This window comes from Blennius ocellaris (assembly GCF_963422515.1).
Source record: "Blennius ocellaris genome assembly, chromosome: 3".
Classification (NCBI taxonomy): domain Eukaryota; kingdom Metazoa; phylum Chordata; class Actinopteri; order Blenniiformes; family Blenniidae; genus Blennius; species Blennius ocellaris.
This window is the reverse complement of record NC_137652.1, coordinates 22,419,783-22,442,124: the sequence shown is the minus strand read 5'-3', so window position 1 is coordinate 22,442,124 and position 22,342 is coordinate 22,419,783. Positions and strand designations below refer to the sequence as shown.

General features: G+C 41.3%; 2 protein-coding genes across 2 annotated transcripts in view; one reads left to right on the top strand and one right to left on the bottom strand.

Moving 5' to 3' along the window:
* Window positions 1–13,877, top strand: part of sorcs3a (sortilin related VPS10 domain containing receptor 3a) — a gene marked incomplete at its 5' end in the record, with an annotated part of 262,081 nt that extends 248,204 nt beyond the window's left edge. The window contains 5 exons of the mRNA XM_080521147.1: window positions 2,215–2,346; window positions 2,938–3,037; window positions 8,740–8,845; window positions 10,972–11,132; window positions 13,493–13,877. Of these exons, the coding sequence (XP_080377273.1) occupies window positions 2,215–2,346; window positions 2,938–3,037; window positions 8,740–8,845; window positions 10,972–11,132; window positions 13,493–13,551 (558 nt within the window). The 3' untranslated portion in view covers window positions 13,552–13,877. The remainder of the gene's footprint in view (window positions 1–2,214; window positions 2,347–2,937; window positions 3,038–8,739; window positions 8,846–10,971; window positions 11,133–13,492) is intronic.
* Window positions 13,878–18,219: 4,342 nt separating this feature from the next.
* On the bottom strand, window positions 18,220–20,121 carry LOC308144842 (branched-chain alpha-ketoacid dehydrogenase kinase-like; the record flags this gene model as incomplete). Its single annotated transcript, XM_080516085.1, has 1 exon — window positions 18,220–20,121. One exon carries the CDS (start codon window positions 20,119–20,121, stop codon window positions 18,220–18,222), a length of 1,902 nt encoding a protein of 633 aa, XP_080372211.1.
* Between the last annotated feature and the right edge of the window lie 2,221 nt (window positions 20,122–22,342).

Below are 22,342 nucleotides of genomic sequence, written 5' to 3'. Positions count from 1 at the left end.
GGGGACTGTCTGATGTCTGTTCCCGGCAGAGGATTTGCAGAAACATCACATAGTGAGCACGCCACAAAGCCAGCCAGATTTTGAAACTAATGACCGAGTGCGGCAGGGAGAGTAAACATGGTCCAAGTGCATTGATTTCTTTTTGTCCAGAGGTTATTGCCTCTCGTCATCCTCTTCACTTCATTCCCTCCTTTAACGCCTCTTCTCTCATAGCCCACAGTGATTATTTGTCCACTGCTTTACTCCTCAAATAGTGATTTCTGTGCCGGATAATTGATGCGCTCTGGCCGTTTCCACTCCAGCGTCCGCCCCGGCCATGGGGAAAACATAAAAACGTCACAGGCTGGTTGAATGAAGAGTAATCACTATCCCGGGCTCAGCCTTTCGCTGGCTTTTGAAAAAGACTAGTCTCAGAAAAAGAAAAAGAAAAAATCTGCCTTATTTCACATCTCAGCAAATTAAGATGATGCCAGAAAACATTCAGTCAGTTGTTCTCGTAAAAAAAAAAAAAACTGTTTCAAATGAATGTGGACATTTAGCTTTGGGGGCAGAGTGAACTTTAACTTCCCGACAGAAACGCTGGTTTAAGTTGCCGCAATGAGCCGGGGCAGACTGTTAAAGTACTGTTTAGTTATGAAAAGTGGCAAACAACATAAATCAAAGATTCTTTTAATCATCGCCTTGTCTCCACATGACTTCTTGTGACCAAGCTGGGTCCTGAAATCTGAATTAAAAACTTGAGAGCCAGCATTGAAGCCACGCTGGGAGGTGGAGGGGTGAAAACATGCATATTGAAGAAGTGACGGACTTCAACTTCTGGACGCTTGTGTCAACAAATTTCTGAGTTTCACGTCCCTGGCTGTTCTCACAGTCATCAGCATATATAATGAAACAACTGTGAAATACACAGACACCCAGCAGGGAAAACGTTGCACATTATGAACACTGTCAAGTGTTAAATAGAAAGAAGAAGAAAAAAGAAAGAATGAAAAAAAAGCTCTATTGTTCTCTGTTCCCATAGATTATGCTTGAATAGGTTTTATGTGCTTAGAATTGTCGACGTATATAAAGTTCAACTCTCTTTATGGCTCTTTGTTCATTTGAAGTGCTGCTTTTATCTTATCAGCTGTTTTTCTGTGAAGCAAGGCAAATTAAAATGATCTCTATCCATCTATCCATCCATCCGTCCACCCATCCATCCACAGGAGTTTTAGGAAATAGAGGCTTTGTCCAGTGCTAATGCTGCTTTCATTGGGGCATGCTTCATGTTGCTGTGAGGAGAACTGAGTTGGTTTAAGATTAATGATTAATCGTCCTCCAGTACCTGTTTCTTTGTAAACGGACATTGGTTTCAGAATGTTGCCATGTAAACACAAAACCTTTCTGAAAAAGACTAAAAAACAATGCAATTTCAATTGAAATGTTGTCATGTAAATGGGGCCTTATTGAAGATATTTGCTTGACATTGATGTGTTATTGTACTTCATAGAATGATACATGTGCTCAATAAGCATCCATCATGTATGTTTGTATCTTGGCTTCACACCGACAACAAATGAGCTACAAATTAAATCATATTGCTTGAATGCCAAAATGAAAGGAGGTAGAAAAATTCAACGAGGAGATGATCACCATCGTCTGAGCTGAAGCTCTGAGCAGATGCAGCCACTTAGCTTCCTGCAGGGACTCATAGCCAGGCAATTATACACTGAACCACACTGTGAGTACATAATTAGGTTGAATCTTAACACATCAATCGGAACTTCATATGAAACATCACATTCAAACCTGTAATCTTGGAAAAGATACAGATACGCTCCGTTGAGCATGTAATTGCCGAGGCCGCTCCGTTTTCATACGACACTGTGAAATGGACACTGGATTGTGTTGCAGTTGCTTTGCTTCGGTCGTTGTGGGTGATGAGAGGCAGCAGGGAGTCACTGCACCAACAACACATCAAGTGTAAGCGAACGTAATGCCTCTCTAACATGGTGGCACACAGAAAAGCCACTACTGCCGCCCGACGCCTGCCTGCCACAATGAACTCAGTGCTCAGTCTGCCATGAGACGTTCAACATGTGTCGCCTCACCCAGCTGATGTCTCTCTATGGGTTTTTTTTTTTCTTTTTTTTTTTTACTAATGGCCTCCAGCTAACGTTAGGAGTATATGTGCAGTGCCGGAGCTCAATAAAGCATATGTCTACCTCGTTGCAGGTGTCTGATTTCCCAGAGGAGCAGCTGCTGGTTGCCGTGTTCCCCGGAGTACCAACAGCAGCTGAGCTCTTCCTGCTGCCCCACAAGAACCAATCGGAGGACAAAAAGAAGAGTGAGGAGGAGCTCGAGCGGGTAGGTGTCACCATTCGTGTGTTCAAAATAACCTTACAATAACCACAGAGGAATACATACAATATTGATTTAACTCTATGGGCAGAGCTGTTATCTGAAGATCCATACTCATCTTTTTCCTTAAGTGAAGATTTACTGGTTAAAAAACAAACCAAAAAAAAGCCATTTGCGAAGGATTTGCTTTCACTTGAAAGGTGGGTGTGTATGCCAAAAGTAATGCTTTGATAAATCAGAGATTGGCGTAGAGCTGTGGTCCGCAACTTTTATTAGAATTAACATCAAGGAAGGCCTCCCAGAAAAGAACTATTTGAAAGGTTTACATTGCAGGGATTGTTTAAATGTCATGTTTTAACCCCGAGTCTGTTATTCCACCTGCACAACTGTCATTTTACCTCTGTTTTTGCCTATTTGTGTCCTTTTTTGTCTGGGGTTTCTGTTTTGGTCTGTGTGTGTTATGTTGGTTTGCGACTGTATGTGTTGTGTGTTGTGTCTTTTCTGTTGTCTCCGTGTTTGTTGTGTTTCTGTCTGTTTGTCTGTGTCGTGTCTGTTTTGCGTCTGTTTGTGATGGTTGTGTTTGTTTGTGTCTGCCAGGCGTCGGACATCATTGTGAGCGCACTGAACCAGAACCTGGTGGAGTTCGAGCTGAAGCCTGGAGTCAGAGTGATCGTGTACAACACACAGTTGACGCTGGGTAAGAATTAGATTGTCAGCCATAACATTAACTTGCATGGCTAATTTAATTGTGACGCTGCTTTTTTTTTTAATCGGTTCCTCAATTTGAAGTTCCACAAAACACAACTGCAATAACCATGTTTTGACAACAAGAATTCGTCTTTGGTCCACCAATTAAAATTCCTGTCAGCCTGCCGCCAGCCTGTGGAAAGCAACACGGGGGAATATGGGAGGGGTTTGATTTTAAGTGGAGCTCCTTGAGACGAGGGATCTTTTTATGCCTGCCATCAAACGCCGAACATCTGTTCGATTTCTTTTACGGCCATCCAACCACAAAATGAGTGTTACGCCGAGTATAATTATGTTGATTATTTAGTCCTTGAGAAAGAAACACTGTACAATTGGAGGGCAGAAGCAGGAGTCAACAGCGGTTCTTAACCGCTGTGAGGCTGTTTGACATTCGAAACACTCCGACGCACCAAGGAAAACAAGCAGCTGGTGTGAGGCTCAAATCAGAGCTGATTCACGGAGGACTGTAAATAAGATGGATCGACTGAAAAACTGTTTTTGTATGAGTGGCTTTGGGCAGAGGTCTGAAACCCACCTTGTCAGCCTTGATTATTGCAGATTCCACAAAGTTACACACCAATAAACACTTAATTCTCATTAGCGTCTGACAGAAGACGGCCTCTTAAAGGGACCGTTATCCTTCAGTTGAACGTGACAAATGTGACTTTGAAGTAAAAAAAAAAAAACTCCTTTGTGAACTAGCATTTGTATTTCTTCCTACTCAACTGAGTACAATAAGCAAGGGAATGTATCTTTCGTCAATTCTTTCATTGCTTTGTTTTTTTTACCCCCTTGTCGTATTCGGCAGCTACAATGTTACCTGTTTGAGAGCCGTTAAGTGTTTTTGCTCTTTATTGAAAATTGAGAATGATTCCCACAGGAAGAGACAAGAAGAGAATAAGAGGGCGATAGTGGGTTTTTTTGTGTGTGATCACAAAATATTGTAAGATATTGTTGCAGCTGAAGATACAACAGGTACACACTCCATCCTTAGTCATAGCAGTTATATAACCAAATAAGTATGAGCAAAAGTCCCCACCAGAGAATCAATATTTAAACCTAACCCTAACCCAAAGTGTCAAACTGGCTCAAATCCATACACTTGTTTATTTTTCTGCTTCTAATCAGAACTTTTAAGACGCACAGCCTGATTTATTAAAATGCTGCGTATAAAGCGTTTGGAATTGCATGCTCTCACAGATAGGTTGTACTTTTTCATAAAGAGGGACTTTACTTCTCAACAGAAGAGTTTTTGTGTACATTAGTCTCTATTCATACAGGGACAGCATTTTTTCCATTTTTCATTTGCTCGTGTTCATCATAGGACGGAGCATTGAGATACATGAGTACAAGTGTTGGTAAAATGAAACGTATTTGAGAGTTATTACCGTAACTTTATCTGGCTAAATAGATAAACTGAATATGCAAGATGATTTTTCACCAGTTGAATGCTGAGATTCAGAAAAGATTGCAGGACATTAAACAAGGTGAAACTCTGAAAATATGTTATAATAAAATAGTCAGCTGAGGAAATATTTCTCTTCACAATAACAGGAGTGTCTCTGCCCAAGGCTGAGCTGATTTACACCTTCGCAATCGCATTAACAACAGACAAATCTGAATAACAAACAGTTTTAAATGCTGCGTGTGCATAGTGCTCAATGATCTGCACGTTTATGGAACACAAATCTGAGATGACATTGGTTGTAGATTCTGAGTTTAGACATCGGTGCACAAAACTTCTACTTGTCTTCATTGGCAGTTTGTTTTGTTTTTTTAAGCCACACAAAGTCTCTGGAGATGTGCAGCCACAAGTTGTCTGTAGCTTTAATGGCTCGGCATGAACAGGCGAGCGTGTCGCTGTGCTGCGCTGCACTTTATTGACATGGAAATTGTACTCAGCTGGATCCCTCTTTATAGTTCACTTCCTGAGAAAAGGTCTAAAGAGCCTTCAAGCTGCCGGAGAAAGGTCAGCTGCACCTCACGCCCCCATCTCTCAGCTGAAGGGATTCAGCATTGTGTGAAAATTCCATAGTGATTTCCTTCAATGACAGATATTAAGGCTCTCTGCAGAGTCACTAAAGTGATTTAAGGTGTTTTTCTTTTGCATAGAACGTTGTATTTGTATTATAACCACAGTAGTTTGATTTAAGTTGAATGTGTTTCGAATGTTTTCTGCTGCATTTCTGCTTCTTAGCCCAATTTTATTTTAACAAATTTGGATGCTCAAATGTCACACTCTCCCTAAAAGTGAACCAGTTCAAATGTTGTGGCAAAAAAGGGCACTTGGCGGTAGAAGATGCAACAACTTGCCGTAGTGATCTGGTTCAAATGAATCGTTTGAATAAATTAACACCATTAATTAGGTGAGAAATGGATTTCACCTTTATTTTCACCTCTTCAGCAACCTCAAAGCACTCTGGACAGTCACCATCACCCACTCTCACACACACGTACATTTACACACACGCATACACATGCAAGACATTCAACCTTCATTGGTGATAACTTGGATTCAGTGTTGTTCTCAAGGAAACTTGGAGCATATGGCCAGGGGAAGATGAGGAACCAAACCACTAATCTTCGGATTGGAAGACGATCCTGTTACCAACTGAACCGTCGCCACTGCAGATGCCTTCTGTATTTTAGTTCATTGAGACAAATTAAATGGCATTAGTCACATTGGTAAGCTATTACAACTAAGACTTTAGACATTCATACCGGATGTTTAAGATTAGGTGAGAGTGATGTGAACGTACTCTTATCTCGCCTAAACCTTGAATTTCATGCACTGCTGCTCTTAGTATCCATTTTGCCATCCTGGTAAGACCGAAACAACTGTTTTAGGTCTACAAAGAAATGGATGGGATGGCATGAGTTTGTCTTGAGATTTTTCATGTGTCAAAGTGTCTTCTGGCAAGACTTTAATGCCCCCGACAATGGGCAAACCAGCAAAATATACTTACATGGAGGATGAAGAGATGTACAGATTTCTCCAAGCAGTGTAAACCAACCAGTCAACAAAGAAAACAGTGGACGTTTTCCATCAGTGTGATCATGAATTCTGAAACTGTTAACTGTTTCCACATGACTGGGGCGCTGTCTCGCCACTGCTAAAACCTGGCATGATTGCATGCCGAGTGTGAGATCAGTGTGAACACCGATTAATCTACAATTGGAAAGACACGCCCATAGAATGATTTGGCTGATCAAAGACTCAAAATTGATTGTCTTTCTTTTACCCTGTGATGGACTTGGAGGTCTTTCACTTCATGATAGTAACAATAGACCTTCTTCCTTGTGCGCCTAACTTTGATTAAGCGGGTAAAGAAAATAGGAGATAAACACTAAAGAAAAAAAAAAATGTCACCCAGGAGTGTGGCGAAGAAAGCTGCAGTTCATGCATAAGTCAGTTTTCTTACTTGATGTTGTTCAGTATGAAATCTGACTCATCAATTATCCAAAAGCTTAAAATGCCAGAGTATAGAAATGACTGAAGATGGCAATGCACTCCCAAAGTGAGCAACTCTTCTTTTCCTTGTATCTTCATTAGACTAATAAAGAAATAGTCTGTTTCTTTTCCTTCTGTGTCTTTTTTTGACCTCTTCTTATGTCTCTGTGGGTCACGCTACAAGTGCACTCTCTAACCGCAAGTGGAGACGAGCTCTGGCAGTGATGCTCTCCTCAGAGCTGGTTGTTATCCACTTTTAATTTTTCCGACATTTAAAAATCACAGGAACATTGTTTCTCTGAGATAATTGGAAGAGGAAGTCAGGATATAATCTCGGCAGCATTTAAGATGAGGTTCAAGGAACAAAACAAAAAAAAATCATTGAAAGAAATGACAGAAGAAAACCGTTCTGCTTTGAGTTGAACCTTCAAACACAAGCAGAAATATTAAGGAATGTATATGTTTGTAGTGTCTTTGTCATGTCAGTCAATGAACTGAAATTCTGATTTTTTTTGGGGGGGGGATGGACAATTGACAAAATTTGAAGAGGTCCACACAATAGAAAGGTGTTTCATATTTTTTTGTTGTAATTTTGGCTGTTCTCGAACAATTTGGATATGCATTCAATCTTCATTGAGGTTTCATACATCAAGATATTTTAATGAACCATCAAGAGGAACACAGCTAACATTGAACCCCTTAACCATCCTAATCATTTCACTTATAGATGTTGGGGTTATTGTCAAAATCAGATCTGTACATATTAAAGCGAACCAGAAAGAAAGAAAAAAATACTACAATCTAGAGCAGTCCCGACAACCTAGCTAATGGTTGCTTTTTTTTTATGTTCTTGAAAATGGATAAGCCAAGTAGAGTTTTGGCTTCACTGTCATCTTTTGGCCAATTACTGTAATCCACAGGCTCTTCTGAGACACAATTTGAGGAGCTCCAAGGAAGAGGTTGGGAACCACTACATTTATAGTTGTGTGAACAAATTGTCACTATAGGAATGATTATATATATATATTTTTTAAATATTCTTTGAAATAAACTGTGCTGGGAAGGTTGATAATGACTGTTTAAAAGACATAGCTGCTAAAACATCAAATATACTGGTTTAAGTACAACGTATTCAGATTTGGAGGTCTACAGTTGGTCGAGTGGTTATCGCTCAGCTGACTGCACGTTCACATGGCACCGGTTGCAGTGTGGAAACCACACAATGTAACAACATTGATGTTGGTGGATGACATCAGTACTCATCGGTGTTTCGGGATTCCTCACATCGCCGTTGCATGAGCATCAGGAACATCGTTTGACCATTTTTGCATCTTTAATGACAAAAAAAACCAAGCGTCGCCAGCTCTGTTTCTCTACGCGTGTGAGAAAATGTGTCTGAGTCCGGGCAGTTGGCAATTGAATGCTATTGGTTGATTTGCATTTGGCGGTGGGGCTTAAGCAAAGGTCAGTTGGAATATTGCAGGTTGACTTCCCCATGTTCACATGTCATATTGTCCTTGAGCGACTCTAAGCACTGAACCCCAAATGGCTCCTAATGGATGGATTGAGCATCTTGCACAACAGCTGCCTCCGTTGGTGTGTGAATGGATGAATGTGATTAACAGTATGACGTGCTTTCGAGGTTGCTCAAGCGGTGGAAATATAAGTGAAATCCATTTACCATTTAATAGTGACAAACCAAACTGCTGTGAAATGTCTGGCTTGAAGTATTTTTTTATTCTTTGGAAAAGTAGTAGGAAATGGAACTGTCACACGCATCTCTGCCTTGCAGTGCATATTCATAAAGGCACTTGTTACCACACCATTGTGAGACGTATGGGGAGTTTAATCTCCATTGTGTGCTTTTAGGGTTGAACAGTAGTGTAGTACTCTTTAACATGGATATCTTGAGTTTTTACAGAGAAAAAAAACAAACCGCAAGCAAAGGTGATGGTGGAATTTTTAAAAATCCTTTTACCAGGATGAAACTTCTGCAGAACCAGGGCTATGTTCATTCTTTGCATATGTGGGTTTTCTGCAGGTGCTCTGGTTTCCAATACAGACAAAAACAAAAATTAATTATGCATGTGTGTGACTGTCTGCCTCAACTTGGAAGGAATCCAGTCTCTCACAGTTTAATTTAGTAATTAGCTGAAACAAATGTTCAGATATGCTCTTTGTTGGTCTCTCTGCTTCCACAGCTCCTCTGGTGGACTCTAGCCCCAGACACAGCAGCTCAGCGATGCTCATGCTCCTATCAGTGGTGTTCCTGGGCCTCGCCGTGTTCCTCATCTACAAATTCAAGAGGTACAAATCTCCCTGATTACTTTCACCTCCAGCACATTACAGCATCACTATACACAACCCCTGTCTGAATATATACCATCCTCTCTATTATTGATGAGGCCAGATGAGCAAAGTCTGGACCTATCAATTACAATCCAGTTTCGGTGGTTTGATTTAATAAGACCCCCTCCTGGCGGTTATACTCATATGTTTTGCACGATCCCACTACACGAGGCACAAATGATCATTAGAAAGGTTTAATTTGCGGATTTTCTGTGCCTCAGCTCCTGTTTACTGAATAAATTATTCATACTCAAAATGATTCTCTTGAAAAGTCTGGGGGAAATGGAAAAGCTGTCATTAATTATGGATATGAAAATTTTCCCATTAGTATAAAGAGGATGCATTTTTCAAGAAATCTCACAGTTGACAAAACAGAGCAATTAATAACCAAAATGAATCGTAATTGGAAATAAATTGGATTGTGACTAAATAAAGATGTATACGGGGCGTTATAAACATAGATGGGGGACGATACCAGTGTTGCTATAATTTGCCTGTAAATTAGTCACTGAAGTATAATTACAATTAAGAAGGCTTTAAAGTTAGTGTGGATCCATCAGCTCCAGAAAACAGCTATTCTATGTGAAATTAGTTGTGGCACACATGGCTGCCTTTCTATGAGCTTGTCACGATTTGGAAAATTACAAGCTGGGGTTTTTTTTTCCTTTTACCCCAGCTGCCCCAACCTGAGTGTGTAAGGCCCATTCATACAGCCGTGAGCTTGGGAAGTTACCAATAGGGAGACGTGAATATCTGCAGGGGTTAACTAACAAATGATACGTTGGCAGCGTTGGTGCTTTATTCCTTGAGTGACCCGAGTTTTGACCGCCCTACACTTTTTACCACACTCTGTACAGCTGCAAAAAAAGCATTAAGTAACGTCATAACGTCATGTGAAATACAGTTTCTTTATATTTTGTATCATTGTGTTTCTTTTTTTTCTTTTTTTCTTTTTGAAGATGAGCTCTTTGTGTTTACAAGCCATCTCATGGAGCTCAAGGCTCCTAGTTTTCCTCAGTTATTGTCTCATGCCTTGAAAATGATGTTCAATGATGTCAAAAAACTTGCTTGGATATCACAGAATCTTTATTATGTGAGGAATTACGTACATCCACAGTGTACAGATGCATTTGTGGTGCTTTCCTCTTGAATGCACCATGAATCCTGTGTTCTGCTCTGTTTTCTCATGCATGTACATATTCCAACTTTGTTCCCAGGATACCCTGCTCCATGCTTTCCTTTGTTACTGTCTCGTATCTTGTAATTCTTCCTCTTTGTACACTGGTATCATGTCTGTGTAACTTCACTCCATTTTGTTAGTAATAGATTTGTATCAGCCTGTCTGCTTACTATGTGTCAAACTGAAAGTCTAGAATCTTAACATTTGTTGATTGGCTCAGATCGAGACTGTGGTGAATCATAATAAGGCTGTGGTAATGCCACTCCTCAATGTGTGACCCTGATTGTTTTGTTTACCCCGCCTTGATTATTTCAGCCTTTTATTATTCTCTTTTTGAAAGTTATGATTTCTCAGGTCTCCATAATGATAATAATTAATAGTCTTGGATTTTTTTTTTTATTTTAGTCTACAAATATATTAATGTCAACTGTGCCTTTTTGTTGGACAAGATGAATTGTCTTCATCTTTGCACAAACAGCCTGTTCATAATATAAAACTATCAAACTCCTGAATCGACTTCCAGGCAGTTTGAAGTTGTCTGCCAACTGGAACACTTTTTCTGCAAACCTGAAAAAGCAGCGGCGTCAGCATTAGTCTATTTAAATTGTTCATTGCGTTGTTGTATAATGTATTTTAGTATTGTATATGAATTTTAGGAATCCCAGCTGGTGAATTTTAATGGTTGTTGCTAATGTTACTATAGGTATTGTCGGTTATATTTGTAATATGTATTATAATGTTGTGTGTGCCTGCCCGGGGACTGCAGATGGTACAAAGCATCTTTTCTTCAAGATTAATATTTTCTAATATTTGAAAAATAAACAAATACAAGAAAAAGAAAGAAAGGAGAACATGACAATCAGATGTTCCTTGGCTCATTTTTGGTCTTTCTGGTAATCCCTAGAAAAATACCCTGGATCAACATATACGCTGAGGTGAACCAGGAGAAGGAGCAGGAGATGATCGGCTCGGTGGGTCAGGGCGACAGCACACCGAAAATCACCCTGAGCGAGTTCTCCACATCCAAAGAACTCATGGAGAAGGAGCTGGATGCCAGGGCCAAACGTGAGTGGAGCTTTGAATGATTTAGTCCAGGTCCCACATGCAACTCAGTTCGATGCAAAAAGAGCCAGTTGAAACTGTTGATTTTAATGATGACTTAAAAAAGCAACAAACATCATAGACAGAGTCTTTTTCCTCAGCAATTGGAAGTTTCCTCAACAGAAAAACATAGTGGACAAAAGCAAACCAATAAATAATGTTCAAGGCGGGTGGGCGCTGCACTCATATTAACTGAACAACCTCTGTAATAGCCATGAGACAAGGAAAATCAATACATATTGATTAGATGACAGATAATGAATCTCACCTGGAAATATGAAAAAAAAAAAAAAGATATTAAAAACAGGAAAGAATTAAGGCTCACATGTGGAATCAGTAACTTCGCTACATTAGCAATAAGCGAGCTAACCTTCACATCACTGATTTTTGTCTTTTGGCTCTGCTGCCGTCTGCAGGTTGATTGTGAGTGTCAGGTTTAAGTTATGACCAATACTCTTACTGAAGCATGCAACCCCCCCCACCCAAAGAGTTGCAATTAACCGGCCGCGCAAACTGTTTTGTGGGGCAGTTTTGGGCTGTTAACCTCCTTTGTGTCCTGATCTGAGGCAGTATTGGTTCCTTTTGTTCAGGAAAAGTCCAGATTTAATACGGAGAACTACTGCGAGCAGAATCGTTCTCTCCAGGGATTGTTTGGCTATTGAATTTGAATCATTGTATCGCTTTTCGGCATCTTTAATTATTCAGAGAGCGGGAAATCCTCAGCACAGACGCAGTGCTGAAAGGGTGTTAACATGAGGGAGAACAAACTCTGGCAGGTCTCCCAGTGAATGATGAATGGAGTCAACGTGTTGGCGCTTTTTGGCCTCCGGACTGAAGGCACCAGCAGGATCGCAGATGCACTGGTTTTAAACGCCTTCCTTTTCAGTCACAATTTGACTTGTTTAAGAAGAATAATTCACACTAACACAGAAACAACAGGTTGTTAGGAGCAAATTACAGGCTGCTTTCACATGGTACCAATCTGTTCTGGATCCTTACCAAGCAGCCGACGTGCAGCGCAGTCCTGTGGATTTACTGGGTTCACAGGACACGTGAAGCTCCTGCAGTTTCAGAGTTTCCGCCTTGAGTGGACACTCACACATTAGTGGATCAAGAACTATTACCTGCTTATTTGCAGCGTATAATTTAAAAAGAAATCTCGATTTCTCTTACTTCTTGCATATAGTCTGTTTCACTGTTGTGTGAATCCAGCCAGTTTTACCTTGGCTTTATATTGGAAATTGTTGTTCATACTCCCCTGGTGGGTAATGTTGGACCAACGCCTCTTTAAGATATGATGGAGCCTGATTGTCTAAGTTAAAAGAAGGATTTTAAATTCTATTCTACATTTGACAAAAAACCAATGAAGAGAAGCTCATATTGGAGTGATGTTATCCCTGCTGCTGGTTCTTGTCAGTATTCTTTCATTTGTATTAGCAACTATTAGGACACCCTGATAATAAGAAGTTGCAATAGTCCAGAAGTTGCAATAGACCAGAAGTAACACATGCATGGATTAGTGTCTCTGTGTCACTCAGAGCCAACATGTTCCTGATTTTAGATATATGATACAGGTGTAAAAAGGCGGCCCTGCAGATTTGCTTAACGTGGGAGTTGAAAAATAAATCCTAATCGAAAATAGCTGGAAGTTAAAGTTTTACCATCCAGCTTTACTACATATTTAGATAATTCTCTCTGAGTTCAAAGATTTTTTTCTTTTTTTTGTAACTTTGTCTTTAAGACAATGTCTTTAAGCTTACCAGTATCATCAAGTTTTATAGATTAATAGATTTGTGCAACATGATCATGGTCAATGTCGTCTTCATTCAAAAGACAAAACTAACTGATTTGCTTGATACATGATGATACATGATCCTGATGTTTCTTATTTTATGTTTGTTGATTTTATGATACGATGATGTAAAGTGTCTTTGAGTGTCTTAAAAAGTACTATACACATAAAATGTATTATTATTATTATTATTATTATTATTATTATTATTATTATTCATGTCATAATATAACGATTTCTGAAAGTAATTAACCAAGTTATTCATTAATGCCAAAACTACCCACATTACTCAGTAAGGTCTTTATATTAAGGCTGATGTGTGTAAAATTATTGCCGTTTCATTCAAATAGAATCGTTGATGTGCATTAATTTTGTTCAATTCATGTCTGCTCGAACCTATTTAAAGGGTATTGAGTGTGAAATTGTACACATTTGCACGCAGTTTGGAATTTTTACATTTCCACTGTTGCACATGTTATTTGAGTTAGAGGCTGTAAGTTTTCCTTCTGGTTTCTCCCTTTCTTCTGCTCAGGGGGAGTCGGAAACGCCTGCGAGAGCACAAGGGAGATCCCCAACTGTACCAGTGTGTGAAGCCGGAGCGGCGGCCCGTGTACAGAGCGACAGTGTGACGTGACGGTGTTACAGGGACGATGGAGGGGCGGGGCGCGTGTGGGACGGAGGGCCGAGTCTCCTTTTCTGTTTTGTAATCCTCAACACAAGCGATGTTAATAGTTTTCTAAGGGACCTCATTTATACAGACTCGCATGGATGTGTCGATCAGCAGCATCCATGCAGCCGTTTACTTGATGGGAATCATTGTAATTACTGACAAACAAAAACGTGTTGGGTTTCGTGGATGTATAAGCTACATAACGACATTCATTCGCAGAGTGACATATCTTTTGTGTAAATTTACAAGAAAAGACAAAAAGAAGGGTTTGCTTTGAGAATAATTTCTGCCTATATACAGTATAGACTTATAACGTCTTGAGTCTTCAATCCAACAGGGAATATTACTGAAATGTACAATATTATCATCCGTTCTGTTCTATGTATATATATTATTACTTTCTACATGCTCGTAGTCCAACAGATGATCCGACAGTGGTCTCTTTTTGAAAGTGTGTTTAAAACATTACTTAAAGAAATCCGACTTTCTTTGCTGGAGTCCTTGACTTGTGCATGTTCTTACTAAGGACACGATTTCTGTGTTGTAGATAAGCAAGTGTTGTAAATAGTTATTTTCTAATCATTCGTCTATGAAGAAGCCCAATCGATTCTGTCCAGATTCTTCATTTTCCTCACTTCCTTCTTGGGCAGCGTGTATCTAGTACAGATGATTTATCCATTTCTGCAGGTAGAGATGTATCCACATAGACTTCTCTCCAGTTGAACGAGAGGAATTGACATGGAACAGGGTGGTGTTCAATCATGTTTCTATTTTCTGTAGATGTATACAATATAGAAGACGTTTGTAACTGAGAGGATCTTTAAACGCTCATTTGAATCACCGCATCACATTCTACCTTTGAGTCAGACGCTTGGATTTGGCTTCAAGAAGTTACAAGTAATTAAACGAATAGTGCAACATGTCAAGAGGAACGTGCTAACGTTTGAACAAAATCAATGGGAGTTGATCCGTTTTATGCCATCCTGTAAACCAGCAGTTATGAACCTGACCTCACAGTAGTGAAGTTTATGGATCTATAACTACTGTGGGAAACAGCCCAGTGCTTTTTTCTGTAAGACGCATTTGTATTTTGGTGAGCGTGACTATAGTCACCAGTAAGGCTGCACTGGAAAGTTTTGGGCGATTCGGGAGAGCAGAAGGAATCTGAGGGATTCGTTAAAAATACAGTTCTTTTTGGCCTCATTTACTCGACAGTGTTTCAAGTGAAAATGCATTGTTTCTGTATTTTTGATGATGACTCTCCACCTTGAAACATGACATTCTGGAGGTTATTATTGTCGAGCCACTCGCACATGTCCAAAAAAAACAATTTACCACGGCCGTGGTGTGCATACCCCGTAGCAGCGTATCAGAAAAGTTGTGTTTTCTAGCGTTTACACGGAGACGGAATCGTAACCTTTTTATGAAGTTCCATCTTGGGGACCATTTTCAAAAAGTTTCATTTTCAGTGGCTCCAAGCACCGACGTCATCTAAACGGACTCCCAAAAATGCAATGAAACTTTCAATTTCAATTGAAAACATTGTCGTGTAAACGGGGTCTCAGTTTGCAGATTGTGTTTCAGCCAAGTTGGCATAAGATCTGAAACGTTTATTCTTTTATATTCAGTTGTCATAAGATTTTTTAACAAGGCGTGAGATATGACACTTCACTCACAAAGGTGTATACCTTTGAGGGTTTTTCTAGAATGCTGCATTACTTTTTAGGAGAAGTTTTCAGAGTGTTAGAATGTTTAGGGGAGGAGCGTAATGATGCCAGGTCTGTCCTGCCCCAAAAAAAGAACATGTTCAAGCTTATGCCCTGACCACAGATTTAACTCCATACCAGCCAATCATACATCAAAATGAAGGAAATGATTTCACTTGTCACTTGCCAGTCGGCTCTCATATCATCAGGACTCAGTTTCTTTTCAAACCGGCTCCTCTCATTGACTGCCATTCATTTCAGTGTCAACGTTCCACATTCGTTTTTCTTACATGGATTGTTGCTGGGACAGGATTTAATTTTGAGTGATCAAGGACTGTCTCTTGAGCTGTTATATGTATTTATATTTTTTTTTTACCAGACATTCCACTTTTTGGTTGTTGAATTTACAATTTGAAGGTGATCTGGTTCCAATCGGGCATCTGTTTTACATGCTCATCAAAATGACAACTCTTCTCCGCTGAAAGCAATGTAGTCCTGCGGATCCTGTACCAGTTCCTGGCAACATGACTTTAATATAACCCAAATGTAAGCCTACAGGTTTTGATATTATAGAGGGTCTAGCATAGTTAAATTGAGATTCAACTTGGTAGAAACCATCAAAAGGTCTTTAGAATTTGTGGTATCAACTAATGAAGCTCTTTGGACAAACCTTTCATCACGTGCCAAAACCAGAATATATCATTGCTCATTGTGACTAAAACAAGTCATGAGGATGCTACAAAGCGAGCGGATGCAACACATTTGAGCCAGATTGATATTTTTTGCGTCTAAAGTCACAGTCTAAAGCACGAAACAAGGAGGTATTTAGCTTATTTCCTCCTACTGTTCCTGATCCAGGAGGCCAGGATCTGACTCAGGCTGCTGATAATGAAGCAGAGCCCGTGAGCCGAGGATGCCTCTCGCGGAGTTTTTCCCACGATGCTCAGCTCGATTAAGACCACCTCTTTGCTGGAGAGGCACGAGGAGGAAAGAGAGCGCGGCGCAAAGTTATAGGCTGTCACATATTGTATCGAGTTCTATCATCTCCGGCCGAACGGACAACACGCGCCCAACAAAGATGGCTTTTTTGTGTTTGGAGCATCACAAACCGAGGCCGGCTTGTTCGGGTGTGGGGGCTTTGATGGTGTCACTTTCTTCTCATTCTTATTAGCAAAACAAGATTAGGAGGCACAGAAGGGAAGAAATCTGAAAAAGTTTGTGCATCCCCAACAAAACATACAGTACTCTTTGTTCTCTCGTGTCCTTTGAAATCGTGTCGAATGTATGAAAAAATACACTTTACTGTGAGGAAAAACTGGCTTTTCCATAAGCAGTGAGGAGAGCGGGGAATGGAAGATGATGTGCTTCGTATCTGCACAGACAAACTGTTCCCAGTAGAAGAAACTCATCCGCTCTGGGTAATTTCCCGCTGTTTGTTTCCTCATCGCTCACTCAGTCATCGGGAAATTTTCTGTCTCATCTCATATCTTAAATGCCACATCAAACTGTAAGTAGCAGGTCTCTGGGAGGAATCCATACTTGAACAATTTGTGATTATTTTCCAGAAGGCAAAAGCATTGTAATGTTCTTCAGTGCACAAATATCTACAATGCATGCATCATCGGTAATGTTCCGTTTCATCTTTATTTGGATATTTCTACGGTTAAGAAACTGTCATTTTGAAATTGTTTCAAATAAATGTATTTTTGTACATCAGCGCTCTGCCTCTCTGGGTGATGAATTTCTCCTGAGTCCAGCAGTGAAGAGAAGACGCTGTTTGCAGAGTTTCTCCATGGCACGATGACTCAGCGAACACCGCAAGGTTAGAAACACTGTCCCTTCTGAAACTGGAGCGCTGCAGCATATTAAATTAGGCAGGGTTAAACCAAACGTTGCAGGAATGTGTTCATTTCAAGCATCATACTGAGCACCCCCTCCACACAAACTCACATGGTTGCTATAAATAATGAGAGACCGTCTGGATGTAATCTCCAGCCGTTCAAACATCACAAGTGTGACTGTGCAGCAAATAAAAGTTCCCAGCTTCTGTTCCGAGAAATCCTCTGAATCGCATCAACATGTGAGGCAAAGACCTTCAGACCTTCAAACCTTTGCAGTATGGTGTTTACTCACAAATGAAAATGTATTTTTTAAGAGATGATATGCAAATATTGAAGTGTGGTGTGTTGCTCAATCTTGAAGTGTAGTGCTGTCATTAAACAGTCATCAAGATGAAGTGAAAAGTGGATTATAATGTCATACCGCCATTTTCTGAGATAACTCATAATTAATTACTACGATCAGTTAGTTACTGACTTCTGAGACTGTTTTTGAAATCATTTATAGTGCTGCTGTGTCTCATGCGCAGGAGCAGGCTTGGTCCCCTATGGCTTGGTAACGACATTGTAGAGCCTGTCAAGAACTTTGTGTATCTGGGGTCCATAGTGACAAACAATGGGGACCTAAAACCAGAGATTATCTCCAGAAGAGCCCTGGCTGCATCAACTCTGCAGTCTCTCTGGAAACCCCTCTGGCAGTACCAGACCATCTCATGCAAGATGACGCTCCGGATTTACAACTCTGCAGTACTCTCCATCCTGCTTTATGACTCAGAGATTTGGCCCTTAAACAAGACTCTGGCCGCAAAAATCGATGGCTTTGACAGCAGGGCTCTCAGAATCATCAAGAACATCAGTTGGCCCCAGCAGGTTTCCAACAAAGTGCTTAGAGCCTGCACGTGCCAGCCCAGAGCACCCCACCTGGTTGCACAACGTCGCACACGCTGGCTCGACCATGTCCTCCGACTTCCTCCTGACCATCTGATGAGAGCCATTCTCCAGCCCGGGGTAACCCTATCCTGTGAAAATGAGGGATTTCCAGTTCTTAAATTTTACAGCTCTCTCCTTTGCCATCTATGTGGCGCAGACGCAGGTAGACATCGGTGCCATTGCCCTGCATCGACTGTATGGAAAGAGAGCCTCCAAGGTACTCGGCGTAGGCCCTGGAGATGGGCAGGCCGAAGCCAAACCCATACATTCGGTTAGACTGATTCCCACTATTGATAACACTGTTAAAGAGGTTGGTTATGCGGGGATCCTGCGTGCTTTCCTCTGCCGTGGTGAAGTGGTAATCCATCACCTTGTCAATTATATGATGAGGGATGCCTCCGCCACGATCTGAAATTCTGATTATAAAATCAGTAACGTTATTTGCGATGGTGACGACCACATCGGGAACATTGGATGATGTGTCCAGGTGGCTCTCCATTGTTGCCCTCATGGCATTCTTGAGCAGCTCTAACAGTATGTATTCCAGAGGCTGGGGGATGAAGGGGAAGCAGGCCGCCACGTGTCCATCGATCCTCACCTTGGGTGAGTTACCGTACTGGTGTTCGCACAGATGTCGGGAAATGTTCTCCAACTTCTCAATGACTTTTTTAGGAAATAGATCTTGGCAGATGATTCCAATGAAACCCGGATTATCCTCCCGGAGGGCGAGATAGTGCATGGCCAACATACGGATCCCCAGACGAGAGTACAACGACGTGTCCAGGAAGTTGCGGATAATCATCTCATCCTGGATGTGTCTGCGACACTCCCTGAAGCCCTGGGCCAGCCTGGTGAGCACGTGTTTGTCGTCATCCAGCAGCTGCTGCACAAGTGTACAGAATTGAGCCTCCATGTCCTTGTCTTTTATCTGGGGAAATTTGTTTAGCATGTGGTAGGCTCTGATGTAGTGTTCATGCACATGCAGGATGGTGGGGTTACACCCAATGACGAAGGGCAGACTGCGGAATCCCTTGATGTGATGGGCAATCCGCACAGGAAGCTCCTTGTGGAGGTAATTGGCACTAGTCAAGATGTGTTGTCCATTGGGAGACTTCCCGGAATACAGCAGGGTCGCTAAGCTCAGTCGCACAGGGGTCTTCTTCGCTGAGGCGTCAATCGCAGACTCATTGTAAAAAGACATGGCGGTCTTAAACTGCTCTGTCGTCACCTTCGAAAAGCCCTGCATCGAAGACATTGAGTGATACCTGTAACTCCCAGTCAATGACAGAGGTGGTGCTATGCCGGCGGCCAGTGGGGCCAGCAGAAAGTTGTTGATCCTCGACCGGGGTAAGGTCAATTGCACAGAGGTCTTCTCCGCTGAGGCGTCAATTGCAGACCCATTGTAAAAACACGTGGCAGCCTTAAAGGGCTTTCTCATCAACTTCGAATAGCCCTGCATCATAGACATTGAGTGAAATCTGCCACTCTGGGTCATTAACAGTGGTGATGCTATATCGGCGGCTGCCGGGGCCAGAAATAGGCTGCTGATCCTTGACTTGGGTAAGGTCAGTTGCACAGAGGTCTTCTCCGCTGAGGCGTCAATCGCAGACCCATTGTAAAAACACCTGGCAGCCTTAAAGGGCTCTCTCATCAACTTCGAATAGCCCTGCATCATAGACATGGAGTGAAATCTGCAACTCTGGGTCATTAACAGTGGTGATGCTATATCGGCGGCTGTCGGGGCCAGAGATAGGCTGCTGATCCTCGACTTGGGTAAGGTCAGTTGCACAGAGGCCTTTTCCTCTGAGGTGTCAATTGCAGATTCGTTGTAAAAAGATGTGGTCTTAAAGGGCTCTCTCGTCAACTTCGAATAGCCCTGCATCAAAGACATCCCGATATTCACTAACAGTAGTGGTGCTATTCTGGTGGCCGCTGGGGCCAGCAGCTGGCTGCCGATCCTCGAAATGGCCACAGACGTTACACTGCTCAGCACCTTTACTGCGAATCCCAGAGGCATGTTGAAGACAGACCGTGTGTGTCCGTGCGTGTAAACAGAGGTGCCTGGAGCGGTAGACTAGACTTTCTAGTTAATTTGATATGAGACGCTGTAGTTGGACCAGAAGGTGATATTGATCCTGGCTCCTCCCAAGATCAACTGAAACTTCAAAATTATCAAGGATATTTGTGCAAAATTCCAGAGGAAATGCTGTGCCTTCGTCAGCTTCTCTACATTTATAAAGCTACACTTGTGCTTTGGAGTTGTTTTGATGTCATGTGATGACTTTGAACATCGTCTTTGATCTCCTCCATGAGATGCCCCTCCCCTCCGCTTTGTATGCTGTGCCTTCGTCAGCTTCTTTACATTTAGAAAGCTACACTTATGTTTTGGGGTTGTTATGATGTCATGTGGTGACTTTGAACATCTTCTTTGATCTCCTCCATGAGATGCCCCTCCCCTCCGCTTTGTATGGGACAGTTTTTGCAGTTGTTTTCTTTTTTGTTGTTGATTTTTTTGATTTTGCCTAATTGTCAAAATTCTTTCTTTTTTTTTAAAACACACTATTCCTGAATGTTCTGCGTGTTTTGATGTGATTTTTGTGTCCGTGCTCCCAACAGTGCGAGGCAGTTGCCTTGGATAGTAATCTTTGCACCTTGTATGTAATGACAGGCTCACAAATTAACTGACCCTCGCACTGCCAAACTGTTGCTTCGTCTGAATCTGAGCATGCAATTTGATTTTCTCACAGTAAATAGTAACTTTCCCAGCATTTTGTTGCCGGCGGCTTCCCTGACAGCTAAGATGAGTTCCTGAGTGGGCAGTAATTTGTAATTAAAGACAAAGTCATTCCTCAGCTTTCATCACGGTGTCTTTGACGAGGCGAGAAGCATCAAGGCTTCAATAATTACAGTGTCAGGAAATTGCATCAAGCAAAAAACATGATAAACACTATGAGTAATTTTTTACAGTTGTCAAAATGACAGTTTAGTATGCGTTACTTTTATCCTTTCATATGTGTTAAAGGAAAATAATGCAGACCTTTATGGTAGTATGAAATCCACAACAATTCCCACTTTTATAGTTAATTTATCTATCGTAGCACAAAAAAAAACAATACTGAAAGGTGTTTCCAAATGAAGTCAGCAGACGGCAGGCCGCTGATTGGCTGGCGTGTGATGAAGCAAATAAATCAGAAGGGTGGCTCATTCAGCCCACTATTTTTTAAACCCAAAATCAGCAAGACCACTCACAAACAGAGATAAACTTACAGAAGTAAACCCAGTGAAGCAACAACGGGGTGCAGGCATTTCTTTGTCTGGTGGCCGAGCAGAAGATTCAGAGGTAGCTCGAAGGCGCGACTGGTTACAAGTATCAGGAGGCCTCCGAGCATCAGATACCACCAGTGTTTCAGATTAACCAATTTCCCTGTTAACTGGTGACTAGTTTCCTTGAGTGTTCCCACAGCAAATGCTCAAAAGCCGACCAAAATCCGTAGCACTCCTGGCGAATGCCGTTTATCTGCATTTTCATTAAAGTTTAAAGTATCATTTGCCTTATTTTAACATCAGCTGGTACTAACGACTTGGGGCAGAATTCACCAGTTAACGGGGGCACCAGTTACACAAAAACAGTCGACAGTAAAGCCCGATTTTAACAATCAACTTTTTTTGATATTAATAAATATACAAAAATATATACTGTACCATTTAATTTATTGTTTGAGCTGATATCCTATGCATGTTTTCTGCGCATCAGGAGATAGAGATTACTTGTTACCAGGTTACTACTTGTGCACAACAGAGAAAGGCTCAGGTGACTCCACTCACGCCGCAGTGGTACTGTAATTTACTGTATTGTAATTGAAAGAAACAAAACTGAGTCGAGTAGATGCGAGGCAAGGTGATCCGAGTCGAGTTGGGTCAAGTAGGTAATAGTGGAAAAGTGCCAAAAGAGACACACAATCACACCTTCATTCAATTTAGAGTCCCCAATTTTTCTAAGGCTCTATTTACACAACATTCCTAGTGACAACAACTCGCTCACTTCAGAAAAGTTTTGCATTTACACGGTAATGCCGAGACATTGAAAACAGTATAGTTAGTATGCCAGGTGGTGGTGCTGTTGCTTGTGTTTGTAATGAAACCATACATACCTGTGTGCAGACAATCATAAGCTATAAATGTAACACAATCCAGAATACCCAACAGCCACGTTGACAGATCACAAATTAGATGGTATT